Raw genomic sequence first — 27,139 nt, forward strand, 5'->3', positions numbered from 1 at the left:
CGGTTTGCGTCACTGTTAAAGACCGCACTCTTATTGGAAAATAAATAAATATATGAAAATTGAAAAGGAACTTTAACAGTCAGGTCTGTCAGTTAAAAAAAAAAAAGTCTTAGGAATGGCAACGAACAAAGAACCAACTGTTGGACCTGGGGAGTTTTTCTTCTCCTTAACCTCAGAGCAGCAGTCACCTTCTTGGAAATGGGATGTGGGGAGGGCCAGAGCATCAATTTCTGCTTATTACAAGGTGAGTCCTGGAACTAAAATAGGAATGTGAACGGTTAGAGGCTGAGCTGGTGAAATGGGATGAGTTTGGGATGGGTTTCCCACGGGGGTTTCGGGTCAGCCTGGCTCAGGCAGGTGGTGGTGACGTACCCACCACGTCGTGCTCTGGGTATTTTCTCATCCTGTCTGCGGCTTCCACCATGGAGTAAAAGATCTGTTGTAATTGTGTTGGTGACGGAACGTGCTGGTGGTGTGGGATATTTCTCATCTAGGAATGAAAATGAATTGCTCTTACGTCTCGTTCCTGTGAAACTGGCCAGGAGAACTTGAGCAGCCTGATGATGTTACTAGAGCGAGTCAGCTGTCCTTGTTGGGGTGCTCTGGCCGCGGTCATGACAGTGACGTTAAAAGTGACTTTCACTGTGGAGCGGTGTGAGCGGGTGAAGCTTGTTCTTCTCTGCTAAAAATAAATATTTTAATTATCAAGTTCAGAAATCAAACTGCTGTTTAGCCCAGGACCACTGCGTGCCTCTCCCAGTACCTCTTCCAAGTAGACTGCTGGAATTCATACCAGCAGCTCGTTGAGGCTTTCAGCAGTTCTGAAGCTCAGCCTGGAGCCTGGAAGGAGCCACAGACCCTGCTCAGGATCAGCCAAAGCCGCTCGACCCCACTGGGCCCTTCTGGTGCCTTTTCTGCCTCCATGTGTTTGCCCCCGCGCTGGGGGCAGAGCGTCGGGGCACCCTTAGGAAGCCCAAGCACTCAGGGGTTGTGTCTTCCCAGCTTCCTCTCTTGGGACAAAGCCTTGTATCCATCTCCACACTGGGATCCAACTGAATTCCAGTAATGTGAGTCAAGATGAGGCCACCTGCTTGACCAGAAGGTCCTCCTAAAAATATCATCAGTGAGTTATGGATCATAGAATCACAGTCTGGGTTTGGGTTGGAAGGGACCTCAAAGATCATCCAGTTCCAACCCCCCTGCCATGGGCAGGGACACCCTCCACTACACCAGGTTCTCAAAGCATCATCCAGCCTGGCCTTGAACACTTCCAGGGATGGGACAGCTACAGCTTCTCTGGACAACCTGGTCCAGTGCCTCAGTACCCTCAGAGGGAAGAATTTCTTCCTTAGATCCCATCGAAATCTCCTCTCTTTCAGTTTAAAGCCATTGTCCCTTGTCCTGTCACTCCACACCCTTGTCCAAAGCCCCTCTCCAGCTTTCCTGTAGCCCCTTTAGGTACTGGAAGGTGCTGGAAGGTCTCCCCGGAGCCTTCTCTTCTCCAGGCTCAACAGCCCCAACTCTCTCAGCCTGTCTCCATGGCAGAGGTGCTCCAGCCCTCGGATCATCTCCGTGGCCTCCTCTGGCCCCGCTCCAGGGTTAGCTTGATTCACAGTTACGGATGCGATTACAGCAAATGCCACTTGAATATTTCAGACATTTTTGTGGTCTTCTGGTCTTCTGCTGGTGGCGAACGCTTTAACCATATGGTACCAGGAGCTCACTCAGGGTTGACGTGCCCGTAATTTGGTTCCTGAGCTTCACTCCCTCTTCTTTTCTCTCCTAGATCCGGCCTCACATCGCTACCCTGCGTAAATACACCTACGGCAAACACATTTTGGCCAAGCTGGAGAAGTACTACATGAAGAACGGGGTGGACCTGGGGCCCATCTGTGGGCCACCCAACGGCATCATTTGAAGCAGCAAACTGGGAAGGAGCTCCTTGGCCACCCGGCACCTACAACCAGCAACCGACAATATTCCAATATACAGTTAGAAAAGGTTTTATGGTTGCTAAACTGCTAAAAAAAAAAAAAAAAAGGAAGGAAAAAAAAGAAAAAGCCTTTGTAAATTTCTTTAATTTTATTATGCATAACATGTACTAATTATTTTTTTTAATTAACTAATTGCCCTGCTGTTTTACTGGTGTATAGAATACTTGTACATAGGTATCAAATGTACATGGAAGGCCACATTTTTGTTCACTGTTGTATCTATATTCCAAATGTGGAAACTTTCAGGGTGGTTGGTTTGAAGAAAACAAACAAAAATAATGTTTTTAATTCATCTGCCTTGCAGGCAACTTTTTTGCAAATACCCATTTTGTTGTTTTTTTTTTTCTCCTTTTAGTCAAAAGTCAGCAAGAAGTTTGAATTTTAGTTAAATGGCAGAGACGACGCATTTAACGCTGTTTATAAATATATATAAAAAAATCAACTCGCTAAAGCTTCAGTTTAAAAAAAAATTAAGTTTTTGAAACTTTTTAATTGCCTTTTTTTTTTTTTCCTCCAGTATAACATGCTGAAGGAGGTAGCTTAGCTGTTGGGGTTTTTTTTGGGGGAAGAAAACATACACACCCAGAAAGTTTTTAAAGCAAGGGGGTAGGGGGGCGACGGGTGTACTTGTTTACTGCCTACTCAGTTTGTTCTGTTAACATTGAGAGACACAATTTGATTATTTAGCATGAGGAAACGAAAAAAAAAAGAAGAAAAACAAAATCCAACTTGGCTTTGGTCTTGCTTCTATAAATATATAGTGTATACTTGGTGTAGACTTTACATATATAAAAATTTGTAGTATTTTCTTGTTTTGATGTCTGATCTGTATCTATAATGTACCCTAAGTAGTGGAACATACTTCTGACTGTACAATTGTACATTTGTAAACCTCTGTAATGTAAATGTGGAGAAGTTTGAATCGACATAAACCCGTTTTTTGGTAAGGAGAAAAAAAAAAAGGAAAAAAAAAAAAGAATTAGCAAAACCTGTGCATTTCAGTGTATATTCACACCTTTTATGGTCGTAGCATATAGTGTTGTATATTGTAAATTGTAATTTCAACCAGAAGTAAATTTTTTCTTTTGAAGGAAATGTTCTCTTTATACAGCCTAGTTAATGTTTAAAAGGAAAAATAAAATAAATGCTTGGTTTTATTTGTCACCTAGTTGAACAGTAGCGATCCTTTCTAAATGTTATACAAAAATGATTCAGTTCAAAATAGTGTTTTTTTGAATCTTAAAAAGTAATGTTTTGCTTATTTTGTGACAGTAAGAAACAAAAAGTGCAAAAGTACAGAACCCCCCTAGTTTTCCTTACAATCAGAGTCCCTTTTCACCTTGTAAAGTGTGAATCACCTTCCCTTTTTGTACAGAAGATGAACTGTATTTTGCATTTTGTCTACTTGTAAGTGAATGTAACATACTGTCAATTTTCCTTGTTTGAATATAGAATTGTAACACTACACGGTGTACATTTACAGAGCCTTGTGTATATTTCCAATGAACTTTTTTGCAAGCACACTTGTAACCATATGTGTATAATTAACAAACCTGTGTATGCTTATGCCTGGGCGACTATTTTTTGTAACTCTTGTGTAGATTGTCTCTAAACAACGTGTGATCTTTATTTTGAAAAATACAGAACTTTGGAATCTGGCTTCGGCTTTGCTTTCAGCACCTTCCACAGCGTCACCCCCGCAGCTCTTTGCCTCTTTTTTTTTTCTTTTTTTTATTTAAGAGCAACTCTCTCCCTCTGCCAAGTGGCTGTGTCTGCTCTAAGCAGGAGATACACATGGAATCGTGGAATGGTTTGGGTTGGAAGGGACCTTCAAGACCATCTAATCCAACCCCCCTGCTATGGGCAGGGACACCCTCCACTACACCAGGTTGCCCAAAGCCTCATCCAACCTGGCCTTGAACACTGACAGGGATGGGGCAGACACAGCTTCTCTGGGAAACCTGCTCCAGTGCCTCAGCACCCTCAGAGGGAAGAATTTCTTCCTTAGATCTCATCAAAATCTCCCCTCTTTCAGTTCAAAGCCATTGCCCCGTGTCCTGTCACTCCTCACCCTTGTCCAAAGCCCCTCTCCAGCTTTCCTGTAGCCCCTTTAGGTGCTGGAAGGTCTCCCCAGAGCCTTCTCTTCTCCAGGCTGAACAGCCCCAACTCTCTCAGCCTGTCTCCAGAGCAGAGGTGCTCCAGCCCGCGCGTCATCCCCATGGCCTCCTCTGGACCTGCTCCAACAGCTCCATTTTCCAATGGAAAATGAAGAACAGAGCAACCACGTGTATCTCTGCCTCCCACTATTGCCACCCCTCCTGGGCTCTGGGATTTTGGCTTTTTCCCCTCTCTGAGCACATCCAAACCTCCTCTGAGCCCGTACAAACTCGTAGCACCCACAGCCTCCATCCTCTGGCAGTAAGTTGGAGACGAACAACCAGCAAGTGTCTCTCGGTCATTTTAAGTGCCACAACTCTTGCAGAGAGGGGCAGGGAAGAACTGCATGGAGCTTCTCACCTTCTGTTCGTGGTTTCCTCTCCTGCTTTCATCCTCCCATCCCTCCTGCCCTCTTTCCAGGCTGGGGTTGATGGTCCATGGAGTTGATGGTTGTGCAGAAGCTACTTGTATCCTCATCTTCCTCATTTTTGGAGGAGGAAAGGGGACGGGGGAGCTGCATCCAGCACTCGAGGTGGGGACTCAGTGCTGTCAAGTGCCACGATGTCTTCTGGGTCATTGAGAACTGCTAGAAAAGCAAGAGCAAGCACCGAGCTTGTGTTTCCGTGGGGCCTTTCCTTGTGCCGAGCTCTCGTTCCCGGGGGGTAACGTTCAGCTCTGAGCCCAGCGCTTGGGTGAGCAAAGCCAGGACTGTCCTGCTCCCCCACGTCGTGTCCCACCCCTGCTCCAAGTTCATCATCTGCTGCCCAGGCCATGTTCTTGTGCAACTTCTCAGCCCACCCCTATCCTTTACACCCCCAGTTCCCTCTCGGAGAAGCTCCAGCTCTTCCTTTTGTCCCCTTCGCTGCCGAACAGGGCTCCACGTGTGACCCTTGCTCAGGGGGAAAATCGGCCACTTCTCACCACCAATTTTTCTTCGTTTACAAGCGTGAAGGACCTTCTCTGCTGCTTTTAAAGACCTTTTCTGGAGGTTGGCACCAGAACCAGTTGGGAAATCCTGAGAAGTTTGAGCACTTGTGCAAATAGGGTGATGTGTGATAAATTAATGGAGGGGAAGAAACTTCCCATTTTACAGGAAATTCTTTTTTTTTCTTTTGGCTCAAGGCATTAAAACGTTTGATTTTTGGAGTATGTGTCCAATTACCGATCCTTCCTGCGCTGCCACTTTCTTCTTCTCACCCCTCAACAAAAACCAATACCCCAGTGCCCCAGCGGTGGCTGTAACCAGTTTTCACATCTGTTGTTGCTAAATTTAGCGTCAGGAGCTGACTTGGGCTTTCTGACACCTTTTTGGCCCCGGGTTTGACGCCGGCGATAGGCGACAGCCGTCGTGCCGAGCCACGAGCCACGGGGTTATGGCAGCTCCTGGGTCCCGTGTCCCGGAGCCTTTGGGGCTCCTGCTCTTACAGTTTTTTAACGCTTCGTTTAACCTCGTGTTTCTTCTTCTGGGCACCCGCAGGTCTGGGCTTAACCCCAAAGGCAGCAGCAAAGGTGTCCAGGTACAGTTTTAACTCTTGCCCAGACTTGCAAATTCCTGCCCCATTCCTGAGCCGGAGGGAAGGATCTGGCCAGCAGTGCCTGAGTGCCGGCACGGCCAGAGCCCAGCCTGGGCAGCTGCCCCCTGGCCAGCGGTGTTGGCCTTGCCAGGGTGAGGAATGGGGCACGGCAGGGGCTTGCCGGGAAGGATACGGCCAGGTCATTCCATGCGGGCCCCTCTGGTTATTCCTGAGCATGGCTACTGGTGCTGCTGGAGAAAGGATGTGAAGGGATCCATAATGTCAACCGGGATCCATCACATAAGCCGGGATCATAGAATCATAGAATCCTAGAATGGTTTGGGTTGGAAGGGACCTCAAAGATCATCTAGCTCCAACCCCCCTGCCATGGGCAGGGAAACCCTCCACTACACCAGGTTGCCCAAAGCCTCATCCAACCTGGCCTTGAACAGTTCCAGGGATCCGTTGTGACATCTGGGATCCATCACATAAGCTGGAGTCTGTCATGATATCCAGGATCCATCATGACATCCAGGATCCACCACATAAGCCCGGGTCCATCATGACATCCAGGATCCATCATGACACCAGGATTCCTGACATAAGCTGAGGTCTGTCACGATGTTCAGGATCCATCATGTAAGCCGGAGTCCATCATGACGCCCAGGATCCACCATGACACTCCAGGTCCATCACATCAGCCAGGATCCGTCACACCAGCCAGGGTCCATCATGACACCCGGGTTCCATCGCATCATCCAGGATCCATCACACTCACCCTGACCCAACAAAACAAGATCTCCCACTTCCAGCGGAGCCACGGTGGGGTAGAGAAGGACCCGGGGGGGAGGCTGGGGGGGGGGATGCGGGCGGTTCCCCTCCCGTGGGACCCCGACTCTCGTGCACAGACACCCCCGTCTCCCACCGCGTGCCGGGGGCCACCTCTCGGGTGACAGCCCCTTGGTGGGGGGGCCCTGGAGGACCTTTGCCCTCCCTGCTGGGGGGGTGGCCATGGGGGGGGGGGGCGGCAGCGCGGCGGAGCTGCAGCGGCGGCCGCGGCCACGGCGGGGCGGTGCAGCCCCAGCAACGCGCCCCCGGCCCGGCCGCGCCGCTCGCCCCGCTCCGGTGCCCTCCCCGGCCCGGGGACACCCCCCGACCCCGGGCCCCGACCCATCCCCGGCGGGACCTGATGGTTTTCTGCACCACTCAAAGCCCTTCCCCTGGTTTTATCCTCCCGGCCCCCCATTGGCTTCTCGCTGATGATATTAATACACTTTTAAAAAAATAAATTTTAATATTTAAATTAAAATATAGTGAAGTGGCTCAGGTGGAGACCCCGAGGCAGAGCCCCCCCCTCCCACCCCGATGTTCCACACCCCTCAAAGTTGCTCCGAGTTTCCCATCAAACGGGGGTCGGGGAGGGTGCTCAGCTGCAGGACGTGCCCCAGCTCTCCCCATCCAGGGGCTACATCCCAATTTTTAGCTGAATTTGGCTGATTTCCTCTCCTGAACCGGCGGCGCTGGGAGGCCAACGCCCCTTCTGCCAGGTAACCCCCCAGCTCCCCCCTCGGCCCCCTCCCCGTGTATATTTCGCATTCAGATGAGGTTTTTTATGAGAATTCAAGTGTATTTTTAGGATTTTCGCAGAAAGCTTGTGAAAGCCATTAGGAGGAATCACACATGTGTGAGAAATGACTCGTTTATATCCCACCCCGTCTGTTCCCAGCGCACCCACAGCGACTGCCTCCTGGGTCCATTGGGGTGACCGAACACCCAAATTCGGAGCAAAGTCACCCCAGGGTCACCTGGCAGCCTCGTGGAAGTCACTGTCACAGCAGGGGACTGCCCTGTCCTCTGGTCCCACTGTTATCCCTGTTTTTTTTTGAAAGGGGAAACTGAGGCACGGTGCTGTGGGGCTGGTTGAGGTATTGACCCAGGGCTGGGAGCGAGTCCTGGCTCTGCCTGGAGGATTTTCTCCTCCTGGGTTGTACCCTGGGGTGGCCCTGGCCCCAGCACCCACGCAGGGGTGACCGTGGGTCCCACGGTGGGGAGGCTCAGGGAGTAGGGCAGGGTGGGGTGCCCACGCTGGAGGTAGATTCCAGGGCCCCCATCTGCCCCCAGTTCCTCTCCCTCGTCTAGCCTGAGGTGACCCCGTCTGCCCCAGGATCCCCCCGTCTGCCCCTGGGCCCCATCCATCTGCCTGTGGACCCCCCCCCAGTAGCCCCCTGAGTTCCCTTCATCTGCTCCTGGCCCCCCAAAAGTCCCTGATAACCCCCATTGCCTCAGCACCGCCTCATCTACCCTCGAGTCCCCTCGATCTGCCCCAGGTCCCCCCCTGTATCTACCCTTGGGTCCCCCCATCCATCCCAGGACCCCCCCATCTGTCCCAGTGTCCCCCTAATCTGCACCAGGATCACTGTCATTTGCTCCAGCCCCCCCCCCCCCCCGCCCCCCCATCTACTCTTGGGTCCCCACATCTGCCCTCAGGCCCTCCTATCTACCCCTGAATCCCCCGTCTGCCCCAGCCCCCCCCGCCAATTTACCCATCTCCTCTTTTCCCTCCCCCAGTCACCCCCATCTACCCCTGTGTCCTCCCAGTCTGCCCCAGATATCCCCCTATGTCTACCCCAGAGTTCCCCCATCTACCCCAGGCTCCCTCATCTACCCTTGAGGCCCCTCCCCATCTATTCCAGGCTCCCCCCAATCTCTCCCAGATCCCCCCTCATCTACCCTAGGGTCCCCCCAGTCTGCCCCAGGCCCCCTCATCTACCCCAAGCACCCCCCAATCTATCCCAGGTCTCCTCTCTTATCTACCCCTGAATGCCTCCAGTCTGCCCCAGCCCTCCCCAGTCCTCTCCTTTACATCCTCCAGTCCCCCCCACCTACCCCTGGATCCCCCCAGTCTCCCCCAGATCCCCCCTTATATCTACCCCAGAGTGCTCCCATCTGCCCCAGACCCCCTCATCTTCCCCTAAATCCCCCCAATCTGCCCCAGTCCCCCCCAGATCCCCCCTTATATCTACCCCAGAGTGCTCCCATCTGCCCCAGACCCCCTCATCTTCCCCTAAATCCCCCCAATCTGCCCCAGTCCCCCCCAGTTTACCCCAATCCCCTCCTTTCCCTCCCCCAGTCCCCCCCATCTACCCCCGCGGCGGGTGGGGGAGGACCGGGGGGGCGGCGGGGGGGGGGGGAACCCCCCCCCCCGCCGCCCCCCGGTCCTCCCCCCCCGCCCCGAAGGGATGAAGGGGGAGGAGGGATACGGGGAGGGGGGGGGGGGGGGGCGCGGTGTGGGGGGGGGGGGGGCGCGGCGGGGAGGGCGGCGCGGCGGCGGCCCGCACCCACACCGCCTCCCGCGGGCGGCGGCAACAAAGGCCCTTCCCCGCCCCCGCCGCCGCCTCCCGCCGCTGCAGCCGCCGCCGCCGCCGCCACCAGCCGTCCTTGCGGCAGGAAGATGCCCGGGGAGGTGCCACCACCGGCGCCCCGGGGGCTGCGGAGCCTCACGGTGCTGCTGCTGCTGCTGAGCGCCCGCGGAGCGTTGGTGAGTGGGGGGGGGGGGGGACACAGGGGGGACACCCCGGTATCGTGCGTGGAGCGGGGGGGTGGGAGCGGCATCGTGCGTGGATCGGCACCGGGGGGGATCGGTGTCGTGCGTGGGATGTGGGAGTCTGGCACTGGGGAGGGGGCAGCAGTGTTGGGGGGGGGGGGGGATCGGTGTCGTTCGTGGACCGGCACCGCGTGGAGGGGGTGGGACCGGCACCGTGCACGGGTTGGTCCCGAGTGGGGGAGTTAGTAGCGGGTTGGGGGCGGGGGGGAGGTTTGGGACCGGACTGGGGTGGTGGGATTGGTATCGGGATCGTGCGTGGGGGGCAGCGGAGCGGGGTGGGGGCGTGGGGCCGGGAGCGGTGTGGAGCGTGGAGCGGTACCGTGCGGGAGGGGTCGGCACCCGGCTTGGGTGGGGGGCATCACCCTGCCTTGGGACCCGCACCCGGCGTGGAGCGGGGTCCCGGCGCCCTGCGGGGGGTCCTGGGGAGCGGCACCCGGCTGGGGTGGGGTCGGGGCCGGCACCTTGCTGGGGGGGCTTTGGGAATCTGCCGCCCACCCTTGGGCTCGCACCAAGCTGGGGGGGGGGACAGGCACGCACCCAGCTCCCGGGGGGCTCCGCTCCTCAGCACCCTGCGCCGTGCCAGCCCCTCCCTGCCTGCACCCCCACCCGCCTAAAGCCACAGACCCCCAGTGGGCAGCGCAGGCAGGAGCCGGTGCCCCCCCTCCCCCCGGGGGGGCAGTGCTGGGGCAGGGGCTCAGCCCAGGGGGCAAGGGGGGGTGCAGGCAGGGGGGGGCTGGAGGGGGCAGGGGCCCTGCCGTGTCCGTGGGGAGGGGGATGCCCGCAGATGCCATTTGAAGGTCGTAGGGAAACACGCCTTAAAAATAACCCGGGGGGAGCGGGCAGGAAAATCCCCCTCCCACTTTCCGGTGCCAGAAGAAACTTGGGGGGTTTTGCCCCGTCCCTGCAGGCACCGAGCCCTGCCCCCCCTCCCCGGGCAGGGGTCGGTGCAGGCAGGCCCTGCCTGCTGCTCGCCCCTCGCCTGCCCAGTCTCTGCCCGGGCTCTTCCCGGGGGGGTTTTCCCAGCCCTGCCCACGGGAGAGGATCTCAAGGCGGGCGGGAGGAAGGGGTTGTGTCCCTGGTTTCTTGTGGCACTTCCAAAACTGCTTCTCCTGGCATGCTCCGGCTGGAAAACCCTCCGGAGCCACCCTGCCTGCACCCTGCCCAGCGCTCGCTCTTCCACGGATCGCTTACAGGAGCGTTTGGGGGACCCCGGGGTGGCTTTGCGGGGTGCTGGCTGTTGGGTGCCGCTCTCCGGGAAGGACCCTCCTGCAGCCGGGAGATGCTTTTCCCACACAACTCGTTGTGCTCCAGGGTGTCGGGAGAAGCAGCCGCTCCGGGAGGAATGGGAGGAAGGCTTTCTCCTCCTCCTCTTTTGAAGAGGGAAGCATCCCAGGGCCTGGCCGCTCAGCAGCGCATGACCTGCTGCGTTAAATAACCCAGAGCCTTTCCCCATCCTCCTGGGGTTCTGGTTCGTGGGTGCCATGCGCCGGCACCCCGATTTCTGCGGGGGGTGCGCCCGGTTTTCCCGGCAGCGGTTGTTCCCCCTCCCGAAGAGGCAGATGCAACTCCGGTGCAGGCGAGGAGGCCATCAGGTGCGTGATTTACCCGTCGGAGCGGCGATAAATATCGCGGCTCCCGGTGATGCCGCGCGGTTGATCAAAGAACAGTTTATTAAGCTGAATATTCCGCTTCGCCATCGATCCGGGGAAACCCGAGCTCCGCCGGCAGCTCCCCTCCATCCCTGGGTGCCCGCGGCGGCGAGAGGTGCGTGTGGCTGTGCCAGCGTCTCCAGCACCCATGGTGGGCACGGGGTTGGTTGCATGGGTGCTCGCTCCCCCTCTCCCCAAATAAGCTTTCCCCCTTCCCCATTTGGGGAATTTTAGTTGCCGGCTGGTGGATGGTGACGCAGGAGGTTGCTGGCATTTGCTGAGGATAATTAGGCAGGAAAGGTTACGGGCTTGTTAAATGGCAGGATGGGAGATGATGGGATGCTCCTGGGGACCACAGGGCAGGGCTGGGGCTGGGGGAGGCAGCCCGAGGGAGGGAGCATCCCGCTTCCCTCCATGCGGGATGTTCCAGAAGGCATCAGGCATCTTCACCTGGAGGGGACCGAGGTCTCGCTTTCCCCCCACGTTGTCTTCATGAAGGCTTTTAAATCATTCGGTCTCGTTGGATAAAGTCTTGGCATCTCCCTGGGGTTGCCGGGATGGGAAGTGGTGACTCGGAACAGCACTGGTGCATCCCAGCTGGCTGCAGCGCCAATGGGATGGGGGATTGATTCGGGGGCACCCCCATCCCCGGGTGCCGTTGTGACAGCGACCGGGTAACGCTGTCTGCAAAGCCTGTGCCGGATCCTGGTCCCTGCCAGGGAGCCCTTCTCCGGAGCAGCACCCGGATAATTAATTAATGGATATTTGCACTGGGGAGAATGGACAAATAACTCTGGCTCCCGCTGGCAGCAAGCCCACAAGCTCCCCGGGATGGGCCCAGCGCCGCGTCTCCCTGTCCTCAGGGATGTGGTGCTGCCGGAGTGTTTGGGAATCGTAAGGAGTCTCCTGGGACTCCCCTTCCCTTTGATGTAGTGATGGCTGTGTCCCTCTTGGCCCTGGGTTTGGGGAAGCTGGGATCCATCCTGCTGGAATCGGTCCCTTTAACCCTTTGTGCGCCTCCATGGGAGCGCTGCGGGGTGGGAGCTGCCTCTCCTGGCAAGACCCGGTCGTGGTGGTCGGTTTTCCTGATGGTGGTCACGCAGGTTTGGTTTTGGCCAGGATTCCCCAGGGCCGTAAAGCTCACGAGCTCACCCTGTCCATCGCTGCCAACCCCCATCCCCTGCCTCATCGCTTTGGAGCTGGCGATGGACCGCTTCGAGAGAGGACGAGGTCTGGACCTGTTTGGGGGAGCCAGCGGGGAGGAGCCCCTGCATCAGCCATACCCGTGGTGGGGGTGAGCTCAACCTCTTATTAGACACCTGAGAATCCAAGAACAGGCTGTTTTCCTCGTGACTGGGAGGGCTGGCTGCTCCCCACCCTGCAGACCACACACAGGCTGGGGGGATCGCTCCTTCCTCCTCTTCCTCCTTCTCCCTCAGGGTGGGGAGCTGGGGTGCCAGCAGCCGAGTGGCTTCTGGGGACCTTTTGGGGACAGAGCAGGCGGAGGCAGCGGGCAGCGCCAGGCGACGATGCTCATGGTAATTAGACACAGATGAAGCGCAGCCTGATGAGCTTTAATCAGCGAGGGTGGCCCATGCGCTGGGCTGCAGCATCGGGAATTCCAGCCCCTCTGGGTGCCACCCCCGCTGTGGGCACTCCCGTTGCCTGGTGTGCTGGGGAAGGACACTTTGCCCCGGCCCCGGCCGGCCGAGCCCGGCCACGAGCTTAGGGATCAACTCGTCACCTTAATTACTGAGAGCATCGATTAGCCGTAACCTTTCCGCCGGTCCCACATCCCTGTCCCCGCTGGAGCTTTGCCTGGGATGGCTCCGGAGCTGCTTTGGGGCTGGCCTCATCCTGCTGCTCTTTTTGGGTACTGGGGGGGTGATTTTGATTTACCCCTGGGGTGTGTTTCCGTGGGGCTCTCCCGGTGAGGGTCAATGCGGTTTGGCATCCCTCGCTCCTTGCAGTCCCTTAAAATCCACCCTTGGCACGGGCCTGCGGAGTTTTGGGGTGGAACATCCACCTCTCCCTGCAGAGGATTTGGGGTCCCGGGGGTTGGGGGGTTTGCAGGGCACCCTTGTTCCCACAGTGTTTGCCGGTGGTCCGGGCTCAGCAGGTCCCCGGGATCTTTCCCTTCCGAGGTGTGTTGGTGCTCTGGGGGGTCTGCTGTGAAATCGCGTGGCATGTAACAAGTTTGCTGGGACTCAGCCCAGCTCCCGGCGGGTGGCTTCGAGCTTCCTGGGAAACCCAGGGTACCCCAGCCCTGCTTGTGGGGACGTCCCAGCTCTCCCCACCCAGCCCTGCTCAGCACTTGGCTCCTTCCTCTTAGGAGCAAGAGGTGGCGCGAGTTCCTGGAGAGAAACTGAGCAAAAATAATAATAACAACAATAACAATAATAATGATTAAAAAAAAGAGTCCCAGATCTTCTTGAGGCGTGCAAGGTCCTCCAGCTGCCGGCACCTCCTGTCCGTGCCGACGCATGGTGTGGGCTAAATGGGACTGAAGTCCCCAAGTGTCCCTAAGGCTCTTCTTTCCCCTTGGAATTGCAGCCAGGAGACGCGTGGCAGCCCTGGGAGACGGCAGCCAGGCCGGGGGAATGCCCATCCCTGGCACGACGTGAGCCGGGTACCAAAGCCGGGTACCAAACCCTGCTGGGCTGGTTGGCCAGGAAGGCACCGAAACTGGGGCTGTGCTCTGGGAGATGGGATCCTTTCCCTTCCTTAAACCTTTAATAAAATAAAGACTTTAAAATGATTTAAGTTGGGGCGTTCCATTCCGTATCCGCATCCTCTTCCCACCGAGCGAACGCGTTCTCTTGGTGGGAAGAGGATATGGATACCGAACGGAACGCCCCAACTTAAACCTAATTCCCACACTCGTGATGCCACCGAATGTCTTGTGGGCAGAAAGAGGGACATGCCTCTGGTTTTCACACCAGCAGAAGATGCTTCATCCCTCCTCGGCCGTGTCCCTGGAGACTGTGCCACAACACGTGAGTGGTGGCAGCCGGAGAGGTTTTCCCCAGCTTTTTCCAGCCTCTCTTTGTGTTTTTTCCCTATTTCCTTGATACAGCGCTTTATAGAAGGGGGGGAAATATTTCCCATCGGGAATGGCCAATGCTCCTTCGCCTCCCCGGGCCGTGCGCCCAGCTCTGGGGAGCGCGGAGGTGGGAGGAAGGGCGGTGGGGGAAACAGAGGGCTTTTTGTGGCAAGGCGTACATCTTTCCCAGTTAATTAAGTTGACATTTACGCCGAGCTCCTCGTGCAAAGCTCCCGAGCGGTTCGGCGACCTTCGGGAGCAGCGCACGGGGCAAAGCCCCCCCTGCCTTTGTGCCCAGCCCTGCGGGGCACTCTGCTGGGAGTCAAGGCAGAGAGGGAAGGATGTGGCCCGATCAAGGCTCCTGGAGTTGCCAAACTGAGCCTGGTTGCACCATCTTCCCTTCCAAAACTGTGTTTTTTGGGATCTTGGCGCGATCGGGAAGGAATGGGATTGGATGCGATGTCTCGCAGGTGGCACAGGGATGCTCCTTTTTGCTGTTGGGGAGGTGAAAGTGTTTTTAGAGCTGGTTCTTTCAAGGCTATTTTGTTAAAAATTGGCTCAAAAGGTTAATTCTGGTCCTGGCTAAACCAGTATTTAACCCAGCTGCGGTGGTGGGTGCACGTGATGCATTGAGCAGACGGAGCGGACAGCAGCGATTTCGGGCTGAACAGCGATGGGTACCGCAGTGATGCTCCCAGAACCGTGCATCCCACTTTGTTTCCACCTCGACATCCCAGAATAGGCGATTTCAGCCCTCTCCGCTCCGGATCGGGATGTTTGCTCTGCCCTGGCCGCGCGACGTGCCCCCGCCGAGACGGAGGCCACGTGTGTTTACATCTCTGTGGCCACGATGCAAAGCATCTCCCTCCCTCGGAACAGCTTGGCCGTGGCTCAAACTATTTATTTCAAGATAAAAATAACAGCAGCAACCTCAGGGCTGCTGCTTCTTTCCCAGCCGATGGCAAAACAAGGATTATTTTAGCAAGAAGGAGGGGGGAAAAGAAAACTCAACGTGGGGGAGCCTGGACACGTGGCCCCACCGCTGCAGCCCCGACGTGGGACCCGAATCGGGGCCCATCGGGGCAGAGGGGGCTGGAGCCGGGGAGAAGCATCATCTCTCAGGCAGCGCAGAGCACAACTTGTTGGCAAAACAGTTTGTTTGCCAAAAACCCGTGGTTTTCCGGAGGAGGAGGAGAGGAACGAAGCTATTTTGTGAGCTGCGTTGGGCTGAATAGCTGCTGAGGAGGGCGGGCGGTCCCGAGCACGAGTTGTGTTTGGTTTGTGAGCGATGCTCGTGCTGGCATATGCCAAAAATATAGCAGAGAGATGCGTTTTGGGGAAAGAGAGTGGGAGTTTTAGTCCAAAATGGGCATTTGAAAAAAAGAAAAATCTTATTTATTTCTCATTTTTTGCAAGGAAAGCTGTAACGGAACAGAGAGCCCCGTGTTTCTCTCCTACCCCGGAGCAGTTTTCCCCGCGGAGGCAGCGAGCGTGCTGGCACGAAGCACGCAAAGAGCTTTACTACCCCAAATCAGGTGTCAGTCCACCATTTCCAGCTCATTTAAGGCAAATTTGGGTCCATTGGGACCATCTAACAACTTCTCGAGGTGCTGCCTGTCCCGGGGATGTCTGTTGTGTGCCGAGATGCTGCTGGGATCCGTCGCACCTCGTAAAGATTAATCAAAGCTGGAATAATATATTTTTTTTCCTCATTTTGGAGGCTTTTTGGCAAGTAACATCATCCAGCCTTTAATTTTCCTTCTCTCTCGTGTGTGCTGGCTCGGTGCGAGGTGAGGGTGTTGAGGTGAGGGTGTCATGGGAATCTCCTGCCACCGGTTCGAGGGTATTTAAGAGCCGGAGCTGAGTGTCGTGGGAGATGGGGAGCACGGGGAGGAGGCAGGGACCGGCATTTAAAGCGCTCCGAAGCCCTGGCTCTGGCCCAGTGGAAAAACCCGGAGCTGCCAGGTATTTGTTGATGAAACGGGATGATTTTACGCAGCCCCGGCGATGCTTCAACCCGCGCCCGGGAGGCTGCTGGGAGCAGGAGGTTCCCTTTTTTGGAGGCGCTGGGAGAGACGGCTGCCGTGTCCCTGTGACTTTGGGGTTCTTTTGGTCCTCGGCCGCTGTCACCGCTCCCTTCCTCTCCTCCTCCTCCTCTGAGACAAATAATATGGAATATAATGAATCAGCTTCGCAGGGTGCTCCCCTCCTCCTGAGGCCTGACGAGCTCGGTGCACCCCAGCCCAGGCAGTGTGCATGGGTGCCCTGGGGCTGCGACCTGGAGCACCCGCTCCTAGTGCTCCCATGGCACTGATGAGCACTAATTAAGCCCTAATTAGTCACCAGTGGTTGCAAGTCGGTGCCCTGCCAGCGTGCATGGCTCGCGTCCCGTGTGGTGCCGCTGCCGTTGCCTCCGTCAGACGACGATCACAAACATCCCGTGCAAACCTGGGGTGTTAATTAGCCTGGTGTTAATTAGGGAGCATGCCCACATGTGTTTGCTGATGGGGAAATTAGGGTGTTAAACGAGGACCTGGGCCTTGCAGTGTGGGTCATGCCATCCCCAAATGTCCCTGTGTAGGTGTCCTTAAAGCCACCGTGGGTGATCCCAGGGATGTTCGTGCGGAGGCAGGTAGATGTTCTCCACGTGGGAGGGGATCATGGCAGCCCTGCTCCATCCAGTATGCCTGGTCCTGGCTGAGAACACGTCCTGGCTGTGGAGCATCTTGAACCCCTTTATTTTCCCATGGCGAGAGCTCTTCAAACACCCAGCTAGAGGCTGGAGGAGGAGGAGGGAGGAGGGCTGGGGCTGAAGGAAGCAATAGCTTTGTGTCCTGCCTCCCTTTTGCCAGAGGAGCGAGTTTTTTGGGTCTAAACAGTGACTTTTGGGTCTAAATGGTTGGAACTGTCTCCTCGGGGTGCTCCCTTCCAGCCCTCGAGCACTTGGGTTTTGTGCTGGGCTAAAAGCACCAGTGAAGGGATTTGAGAAGATGAATCCTGTGGCCTCCTCTGTAGACGTCGACATAATATTCGGTAAAGCAGCGTGGGCAGCAGGGCAAGGGAGGGGATTCTGCCCCTCTGCTCTGCTCTCCTGAGACTCCCCCTGCAGTGCTGCGTTCAGCTCTGGGGTCCAACATCAGAAGCACGTGGAGCTGTTGGAGCAAGTCCAGAGGAGGCCACAAAGATGACGCGAGGGCTGGAGCACCTCTGCTATGGAGACAGGCTGAGAGAGTTGGGGCTGTTCAGCCTGGAGAAGAGAAGGCTCTGGGGAGACCTTCTAGCACCTTCCAGTACCTAAAGGGGCTACAAGAAAGCTGGAGAGGGGCTTTGGACAAGGGTGTGGAGTGACAGGACAAGGGCAATGGCTTTGAACTGAAAGAGGGGAGATTTAGATTGGATCTAAGGAAGAAATTTTTCACTCAAAGGGCGGTGAGGCACTGGAACAGGTTGCCCAGAGAAGTTTTGTCTGCCCATCCCTGGAAGTGTTCAAGGCCAGGTTGGATGATGCTTTGAGCAGCTTGGTGTAGAGGAAGGTGTCCCTGCCCATGGCAGGGGGTTGGAACTAGATGGTCTTTGAGGTCCCTTCCAACCCAAACTGTTCTGTGATTCTATGATTCTAAAAAGGGTTTATTTTTGGTTGGGTGTTTTGGTTTTTTTTTTCCCAAGGAGCTTTTTGTCTCCTTGTCCCACCAGCCTGGTGCAGGGCTGAGTATGTGGCTGGGGCCATCCTGGCTGCAAAGCACCCGGCAGTATGGGAGAGGGTCCTGGGAACTCAAATTTGGGTTTTTTCCTTCTGACCCAGCTCCAAACTCCCCGTTTGCTCTCGCCAGCTCCAGCGCAAGCAAAAGGATGCGACTGCAGCTGGGCTGATTTCCCTGGGACCGAGCATCCCGCTGCTGTAACTCCATGGATTACTGAATCCATGCCGGCCAGCTTCATGCCGCTAGCAATGTCGGGGATGCTGGGACAGGGACAGGAGCAGTTGCTTCCCATCAGGCAGGACCGCGGTGTAAAACCCCCACGTTCCTGATCTACCCCTTGTGCTGGCAGCGTTTTTGCATCCCCCAGCTCAGGGAATGGCCGCTGCCTGCAGGGAGCCGGGGCCTCCCCATCCCCATCCCCATCCCCATCCCCATCCCCATCCCTCTCCCCTCCTTATTTTGCTTCCTTCAGCCGGAGCGTTGTGCCTGATGGAGTGCATTAAAGTCGGGATGTGAGGAGGACAAGCTACCAGCAGTTAGGCTGTGCGAGCCCTCCCCCAGGCCGGTGCGTACGAGGAGCAGGGCTGGACGCCGAGGTTCTGGGAGAAGGGACGTTTCTTCCCTCCTGTTCCACTTCGGATGCTCAGAGCAGACGTGGAGCCGTGTGGGATGGATTTCCCGTCCCTTGGGAAACACTCTTGGTGGAATGGGTTGGGTTGGGCACCTGCTTTTTTGGGTAGGAGCCACAGACCAGTGGCTGATTCCTGAGCCTCTCAGCGATGCGGCTCATCGTCTTTGCTCTGAATTTGGCGAAAAACCTCTAAATCTCTCCCCAAAAGCCCTTGACCCCCAGTGGGTGAGCATCCTGCACCTCTCTCCCATGATGGAGTGGGCGACCGGTGTTTTCGGGGCCAATCCTGGCTGCCAGGTGGGATGCTCACCCCAGCACCTGCTTCCTTGCTGCAGGCATGGGCCAAATCCTGCCTCTCCTGGTGCAATTCCAGCTGCTCCTGGCGAGACTTTGCCTCCAGCTATAAATATCTCAGAGAGCAGCAAAGCCCCCAAAGGGTTTAGCCACTATATATAGTTTTTCTGCAGCAGAAAGACATCTTGCACGGAGGCCGGGCGGTGGGATCTCCTTCTAGGAATGGGGGGAAGCAGAAGACGTGATGTGGGGGATGATGACTTTCCATGGGGATAAGGGATACTGGTGTCCCAGTCCCTTTGCACCCTGGCAGCACCCAGCCGCTCCGCTCCGGGTCTTGCTTATGCCGAGCACCAGCGAAAGTTGCTGTCTGAGCGTAAAGGAAAGGGACATAAAACATTTATAGCCCTTGAAAATCGTCAAGGAAATGTCTGTCTCGGTTAAAATAGCAAGAGCAATTAGAGAGGAAAAAAAAAAAAACCCACCCAAAACCCAACAACATGGTTTGTGTGTTACTCCAGCTCTTTTCCGAGTGCTTCCCATCTCAGCCGGGGGTGTGGGCTCCTTGCCTCCCGCTCTCCCATCTCCTGCTGGGTCTGGAGGATGGGACGAGATCTGACCCCCCCTCCCATAACCAGCGGTACCAAACCAGTCTGAAAACCCAATCTTGTGCCTCTCCCAAGCTCGTTAAAAACTCAATCGTCAAACGAAAGGGCACCAAGAAGTTAATTGGGTTCCTTCTTCTTTTTGGTGTTCGTGGCGACGCCGGAGCGGGGTCGGCGGCTCCTGCACATCTCTGGGCGCCGTTAATTGGGGAAGCCCCAAACTTGAACTTCCCCAGCGCCTTGGCCAGCTGCAGCAGGACTTATCGTGTGCGAACGGGTCCTTCCCCTCCCCAGGATGGGGTGGGAGATGAGGGAAAACAGGCGCTCCTGGAGAAACAGGCCAAATCCTGCAGATAAGGGGGATTCTGATGTTGCTTTGTTTGACCCGATATCTTCCAGGAAAAAAAATTCTCCAGCAGGCAGCAGGGCTCAGCGGTCACGCTCGTTTGTGCAAGCCTTGCATTTCCCTGCCTAAAAATCAGCGGTTTGGTGGGGTTTCATGCTTTTTTTCTTTCCTTCTGCAAAGGTTGTGACCTGGTTGAGGAGCACAGCTGCTTCTCTGGGGCAAGAAGATGGAGGTTGAGGGTCTACCATGGCCATGGTCTGGGACCGGGCATGGATTGGGGTTATCTCTCCCACAGCACCCGGTGTCGCGGCATTTCGGATTCCCGAAGAGCTCCGAGGGTTTGCACAACCCATCCGGGTGTCTCGGGGGGTGTGAGTGGGGCAGGTCTGGACTGACTCGCAGAGCACGGCTTGACCCTCGCTCGTGTGAGAAACAGGAAAGAAATCCCAGGAGGGGAAATCCGGGGAGGAAGAGCAGGTCTGGGTGAAACGGCCAGAAGGGCGTTGGGCTCTGCCCACAGCGGGAGGGACGGGAGCTGGAAAGCCATATTTTCCTGGAGTTGACGGTCCTGCTGAAGTGTAGGAAAGTGTTTCCTGGGAGGAAAAAAAGAACCTGTTACAAAGACAAGCTGGCCTGTTTGACTTGAAAATGAAGAGTTAGTTGGTGTTTCAGGCTAATCCATGCCTTGAGTTTTTTATGTTGGCTTTTGGGATGGCGTGCGACGGGGTCACCAGTCACGAAACCCCCATGAAAATCTTCCCATCTTGTGAAATCAAAATTTTGAATCCGTTTCCTTCCCCCATGGGGCCATGAGAGCTTCTCATGGTCCTGTTTTCAAGCTTCGCCTGATGACTTATGAGCTCCAAATGCTTTTCTGAGCACAATGTGAATTCCATGACTTGTGGAGCTGAGTCTTTGAGGAAAACACGGTGTGTGGTGGGAGATGACCACTATGTGGAGAGGTTCTTCCTCCCTCTGTACTGAGGCCAGGAACATCTCCCCAGGGGAGCAAACTGAGTATGGGGTGAAACAAGCCCCATGGCTTCTTCTGCTGGTGGCTGCCAGGAAGCTGTGAGCATCCCGGTGCCCTGGGACTGTGTTGCCCTCGGGTGCGATTCTTCTTGCTTTAATTTTTCTCCTGGTCTGATGGCTTTTAGGTTGTGGGTGAGAAGAGCTGCAGGGCTTGGGACAGTGAGGCTGGTTCCTGGGTGGAGTTGGGTGGTATCTACCTGGGGACGCCGGTATCCATCCCCATGGGGGATTCTGGTATATTTGACAGTCCCCCCACAGGGATGCCTGTGTCTCTCTGTCTTGAGAGCAGCCCTGAGGAGAAGGACTTGAGGGTGTTGGGTGATGAGAAGCTCAACATGAGCCGGCAACGTGCGCTGGCAGCCCAGAAAGCCAACTGTGTCCTGGGCTGCATCCAAAGCAGCGTGGGCAGCAGGTCGAGGGAGGGGATTTTGCCCCTCTGCTCTGCTCTCCTGAGACCCCCCCTGCAGTGCTGCGTTCAGCTCTGGGGTCTACAAGAAAGCTGGAGAGGGGCTTGGGACAAGGGCATGGAGTGACAGGACACGGGGCAATAGTTTAAACTGAAAGAGGGGAGATTTCGATGGGATCTAAGGAAGAAATTCTTCCCTCTGAGGGTGGTGAGGCACTGGACCAGGTTTCCCAGAGAAGCTGTGGCTGCCCCATCCCTGGAAGTGTTCAAGGCCAGGTTGGATGAGGCTTTGAGCAACCTGGTGTAGTGGAGGGTGTCCCTGCCCATGGCAGTGGGGTAGGAACTGGATGGTCTTTGAGTTCCCTTCCAACCCAAACCATTCTAGGGTTCTATGCCGGTACCTGTCGTGCACAGGGATGCTGGTGCTCATCCCCACGCAGGGACGCTGGTATATTTGACAGTCCTGCCATGGGATACTGGTTCCCGTCTCCCCACAGGGATACTGGCACATTTGAGAGCATGCTGACCACCCACCCTCAAAAGAAAGTGGTTTCTCTTCTTTCTTCCCCTCTCAACCCTCCCTGGCCAGGCAGGACATTTCTCTTTCCTTATGTCTCTTCCTCTCACGTCTTAGCCATGGGACACTAAAGCAAACTACTCTGGATGGAAAAAAGAGGCCTCAGGTGCAGTGAAACCCCCTTCTCTTGCATTGGTTGGTTGTTCCTCACCTGCTTCCAAGGACTACATCTGCGAGCTGGTTGAGGTGGTGTTTATTTTCCCTCTACAATAGTAAGGTTTTCTTCAACAGCAGAGACTGGAAGCCCTAAATAACTCTAAACAAATAACACAAAAAGTGTCAGGAAAAGGCATTTCCACCAGGAGGGCTAAAGCTGCTTCGAATCTTGGCTGTTGTCGAAAGACGGAGCAGAAACCTCCTTCCTGCCCGGATATTTGCCAAGAGCTGCCCAGGTCGAGGGAAACAAGAGGGTGTGAAACAAATATCGGCATTTCTGCCCTCGGGGACTTCCCGGTGCCATCCCCAATTCAGCCCCGCAGGTGAAACGCCTGCGAGCGGGAAGATGCTCAGCAGCGGGGGATTATGTCTTGGGGTTTGGTTTTTTTTTTTTTCTTAATGGAAAGAGCCGTGTTCGTCCGGAAACCAATCGGTTTCTGCGGTCCTTAAGGGAAGGAGCATCCCAGAGGCGCCGGTAAAAGCTTATTGCTTTATGCTCAGTGTTGCGAAAAGGCTTATAAAATTAAAATAGTGTGTGGAGGGGTTAGGGGGGGTGTCTTTATGCCGTGTGAAGCTTCTTGCAAAAGCCTTGGGCTTGCAAGGAATGGCAGCGAGGACCAGGAAATGGAGATGTGCAGGAGCTGAGCCCTCCCCAGCTCATGACATGTGTGGAAACCAGCTCCGGAGCTTGCTCAGAGCTCCAGAGCAAGTCACAATGAGCACGTGATTAAACCCGATGGATGCTCTGAGCCCACCAGTCCCTTCCCGCAGGTATCGACGCCGGCAGCGCTTCGGAGGCGCGAGCAGCCGTCGCGTCCCCCCGGGAGCTGCCCTTTGGGTGCGAAAACCCGGGAATGCGTCAAAAGTGGGACTCTCAACCTATTTCTGCTCGTCACGGCGGGGTGGGCTGATCCGGGAGGGGACCGAGCTGAGCCCCTCGCAGCCCCCGAATGCTCCCGCATCCCACCGGGGTGGCAGGAAAGTAGGTCGTGGCCAGGCTGGCGTGGCGGGCTCCGTCCTACATATGTAAATCGGGGCTATTTCTGGCCGCCCGCATGACTGCGGGCTCAGGCGGCTCCGAGCAACACCGCGCGCTCCGGCCCCGCCGCGGGACTCGTCCCGACAGTGCCCGGTGGGTCCAGTCCTGTTTGTACCTCTGGGGTGAACAGCGGATGTTCGTGGGGCTGGAGCTTTGGGGTGAACGTTTGGGATTGTCTCCCGGTCGAAGCGGGCAGGGAAGGTGAGATGAAACCTCTCCCCTCCGCTGCTGGGATGGGTGCTGAGCTCCCTGCCCCCAGCCCTACCCGCACCCGGCGTTTCTGGCAGCAGTTGCTGGTGGATCCCACACCAACTCCTTGCTTCCCAATATTTTGGGTGGGTTTTTTATGTAATTCCTCCTAGTGCCAGAGCAGAAAAAAAAAAAAAAATCCCTTTCAAGCTGCATTTGCAAAGGATGAAGCTTGTCAGGGCCAATGTAGGGCATCTCGTTCCCCTCTCCATCCCATCCCTGAAAGGGGCGGGTCTCCCTCCAGCGATTTCCCCGTTAACCCGGTGCAGGATTACTCTGGCTAATCTCCTCCAGGCTGGAGTCCCTCTGCAAATTGCGGCACGTTTTGCGTTTGGCAAGCGCAGCATCTTAATCAACATCCATTACAATTTCCATGACAACTCCGGGGAAGGTGGGCAGCAACTCTTTCCCGTTGAACACGCGCAAGCTCACGGACAGCCCGTCCTACTGCTCGGGCTCGTGAAGCACCACCCTTGATTAATTATTCCTAATTAAACACTGTAAGGAAAAGGGCTCCTTCTTTTTTTTTTTCCACCAGTGGGTTGAGGGACCTGCTGTTGGGAGAGAGAGTCTGTATTAATTTCCAGCTGCATGCAAGAGGCTCTGATATCATAGAATCGTGGAATCATAGAATGGTTTGGGTTAGAAGGGACTTTCAAGGTCATCTAGTTCCAACCCCCCTGCCATGGGCAGGGACACCTTCCACCACACCAGGTTGCTCAAAGCCTCATCCAACCTGGCCTTGAACACTTCCAGGGATGGGGCAGCCACAGCTTCTCTGGGCAACCTGTGCCAGTGTCTCACCACCCTCAGAGGGAAGAATTTCTTCCTTAGATCCCATCGAAATCTCCCCTCTTTCTGTTTAAAGCCATTGCCCCTTCTATCCCTGATTAATATATTCCTGATTAATCGTTATTAGGGCGTTCATTAGCTGTGGCTCAGCACGTGAACGGATTGGGAAGGTGCCACAATGCTCCAATACGGAACTGTAACAGTTTTAGGAGCAGATGGGTGACCATCACCATGGCGTCGGGACAGCGATAGCTTAAACGTGGCACGGACGGCGGATCCTCACCCCCCCCCAGCTTTTTTTTAAGGCATTTATTGCCGTTTGCATGGTTGCTGTGTGACCTGGACCTGGATGCTTCCTGATCCCTAAAAACGACGCTTAGTGTTCGTTCACTCTCCTGTGGCTGGGGTGATGCCCGTGGGTGGGCTCCTCGCAGCCGAGGAAGGGGCAGTTTTGGGGAGGGGTCAGGGGTCAGTGGGGGTTCCCTGAGTGTTACCGGCTGGTACATCAGGACCAGCTTCAGAAAGTGGTTTCCCACATGCCAATATCGGTGGGGTTTTGCCCAAAATACTCAAAAGCTGTTAAAACACAGGGGACGGCGTGGCTGTGCGGGTTCTTCCGCCCACCCTCGCCACGGGGGCAGGATGTGGCCCCTCCGCCTGCTCCGTGTTGTGAGCCGGCGTGCTCGGAAACCACGGAGAAAATCCCCCGTAATGGTGACAGTTGCTTTGCTCTTGGAACTCGTGGCTGCAAAAGGTCTCGGGTCCGGCTCCTCAAGGGGGAAAATCCCACCAAGTGTCTCTGCCGTGGCATGTGGAGGGCTGACTGTGACCACGAGTCCTCGGTTAGGGGATGGGAAACTGAGGCAGAGGCCGGGAGGGAGAGGAACCGGCATCTGAGGGGATGGTTGGGAAGAAGGGGGATGGTTGGGAGAAGGGGGATGGTTTGTAGGGCTGAGGATCTGCCCTTTACGAGCAAAGGGACTGAGACACTGGCCCATAGCCCTCCTCTCCTCACCCCAGCCTGTTCCTTGGAGGCTCAGTGTTCCCCTCGCCCCCCCCTTAATGACCCCAGTTAAACCAATCCCAGAAAATGAAGTGGCATTTCAAAAAAAACCAATAAATAAAATACAATAAAAAAAAAAATCCCATAATTGCTTTTTGTGGTCATTAAGAGGCTTTTTACTCCCCCGGCTGCCTCTCCCGTGGTTTCGGTGGAGCATCCCCTGGCACGGTGACAGTGGTCCAGCTGGCTGTAACCATCCTGCGCACCCCGGGGGGGCTGTTTTGGTGGGGTCCGGATTCTCCTTTGTCCTTTGCAGGGAAAAAAATAGTTCCGGAGCATCTGACCTGTGCCGACGCTGCCCACGGCGGGACAGCTCACCCCACGGAGGTGTTCCTCTGTGGTGACATGGTGGTGGCCTCGTGCCCGTGGAAGGAGGTGACACTGCGGTGGCCTCGGAGCAGGGGGATTTCTGCCTCCTGAGTCACCCTGGCTGCTCCGGCTGGGACGGGCATCACGTGCCCAAAAGCAGAAGAGGTTTTCGGCGTGGCTTGCGGTCCCCAAGCCATGTCCCCACGTCCCCGAATAACCACACTGAGCTTATCCTGTCTCTGCCAGCCCGGGGGGTGCTGAGCTCTTGCCGTTCCCCATCGGAAACCTCACGGAAAAGAGATTGGAGGTGCGGCGTGGCCGGTTCCCCTGTCCCCCCTCCGTCGGTGGGTGATTTCCCTTGGCACGCAGGCGTTGCCAGCTGAAACCTTTTCTTCCACGAACAGCCGTGAGGTCATTTTCTTCTTCCCGCGACACCGTTAAACATCCTCCTCCCTATTCCCCTGAAAATTGAGGAGGGGCTATGAGCTGAAATATTGCAGTCAGTGGCCTGATGGCTGCTGGTTCCTCTTCCTAGCATCCAACGTGCTCCCGAGTATCCCAAAGCCTTTTCCCAGGTGCAGGGAAGGGTTTTGCCCTGGTGGAGCAGGGAACATGCTGGGACACGGGGACCAAATCTGCGCCACCGGTTCCTGCCTGCATCTCGGTGCTAGAACCGGCCCAGCCCGGTACGGGGGTGCGAGGGTTGGGGCTGTGCTTGGTTGGCTTTTAAAAAGGGAAAATTGCTCTTTTCCTTGTGTTTTCGTTGTTCAGCAAAGGGCTGTTACCCAGGTGGGCAGGGCAGGGCGGGCTGGCAATGCTGGTGCTTGGCTGGGGGGAGCGTTTCGACGTGCCTGGCTGGACCGAGGCTTCAGGATGGAGGTTAGGGGAACAAAAAAACCCACATTCCATTTTTTTTGGGGGGGGGCTGTGGAGAGCCAGCTTAAAGAGGGAGCTGGATCTGGCCTGTATTGCTTGGGAAGGTGAGGAAGAGGAGGGTGTAAATAGGCTCCTGGGAGCCCTGTAAACCCAAATGCTGCTGGCAGGGTGCCCGTCTGGGCACAGAGGGTCCTGACAGGTCCTGGTCTTGTGGTATGAAGCTGGCGAGCAGCATCCCTGTGTGATGCTGGTAGGAGTGGGGACTCCCTCTGCCTCAATGGATATTTATGTGCTGTTGGGGATTCGGTGTCAGGAAGAGCATCTCACTCTTCCCCTCGCCCACCCACCACTCAGCCTGGCCATCCTGCAGCACCCGTCTCCTCCACCGTGCATGGGACGCACACCCCGGGACACAAACCCACCCCCAAACCCGTTACCCCCAGCTGGGATGTGCCAGCATCACCCACAGAGCCAGCACAGACGGGGACGTGCCACCAGCCCATCTTTGGAGCCCATCCGCTTGGCGTCGCGGTGCTGGTCGTGCTTTGCCGAGGCCCCGGGAGTCACCCACGGCTCATACCCGCGCTGGGGTGTTTTTACATCCATCTCTTCGGGCTCCTGTGTTGCACATCTCCCTCCCAGCTTTCCTTTTTTTATCCCCCTTAATTAATGGAAACCATCCAGGTGTGTAATAATAGCGCCGGGTGACCCGCATTTGCACGCTCTGCATTGTAATTAGGAGCCCGAGCACAGAGACCGCGCTCCCCGGCGCGGCAAAACCTTTCCTGGCCATAATTAGGGAGAGAAAACCAAGGGATTATTTTTTTTTTTCCAATCCATGATGGGAAACATGGCAGGAGGGGACAAGCCTGGATCCGGCCCCACTTCCTCCCCACCCCTTTCCAGCAGCTCCCGTCTCCGCTGTGCCATCCCAAGGTGTAGATCCGGTGGGATATATGGTGGTTGGTAGGTTTTATGCTTGGAAAGGACCATGCAGTTGTCAAGGTCAGGGGTTTACGCAGCTCCTTCGGGCTTGGAGGCTGATTGTCCTTCGGCTCCCTGCATATGGAGAAGGTGCATGTTGGCAACATGCAACCAGCGC

General features: G+C 56.0%; 2 protein-coding genes across 7 annotated transcripts in view; both read left to right on the forward strand.

Annotated features, from left to right (window-relative positions):
- PUM1 (pumilio RNA binding family member 1) overlaps window positions 1–2,559 on the forward strand; it is a 78,414-nt gene extending 75,855 nt beyond the window's left edge. For all 6 annotated transcript variants that reach the window (XM_086626239.1, XM_086626242.1, XM_086626243.1 and 3 more), the window contains exon 22: window positions 1,787–2,559. In XM_086626239.1, coding sequence (XP_086482365.1) covers window positions 1,787–1,918 — 132 coding nt within the window. In that variant the 3' untranslated portion in view covers window positions 1,919–2,559. The remainder of the gene's footprint in view (window positions 1–1,786) is intronic.
- Window positions 2,560–9,116: 6,557 nt separating this feature from the next.
- The window catches only part of SDC3 (syndecan 3), a 45,850-nt gene continuing 27,827 nt past the window's right edge, over window positions 9,117–27,139 (forward strand). Inside the window, 1 exon segment of the mRNA XM_086625891.1 lies at window positions 9,117–9,203. Within this exon segment, the coding sequence (XP_086482017.1) occupies window positions 9,117–9,203 (87 nt within the window).

This window comes from Tauraco erythrolophus, chromosome 24 (assembly GCF_009769465.1).
Source record: "Tauraco erythrolophus isolate bTauEry1 chromosome 24, bTauEry1.pri, whole genome shotgun sequence".
In the NCBI taxonomy this organism is placed as follows: Eukaryota; Metazoa; Chordata; class Aves; order Musophagiformes; family Musophagidae; genus Tauraco; species Tauraco erythrolophus.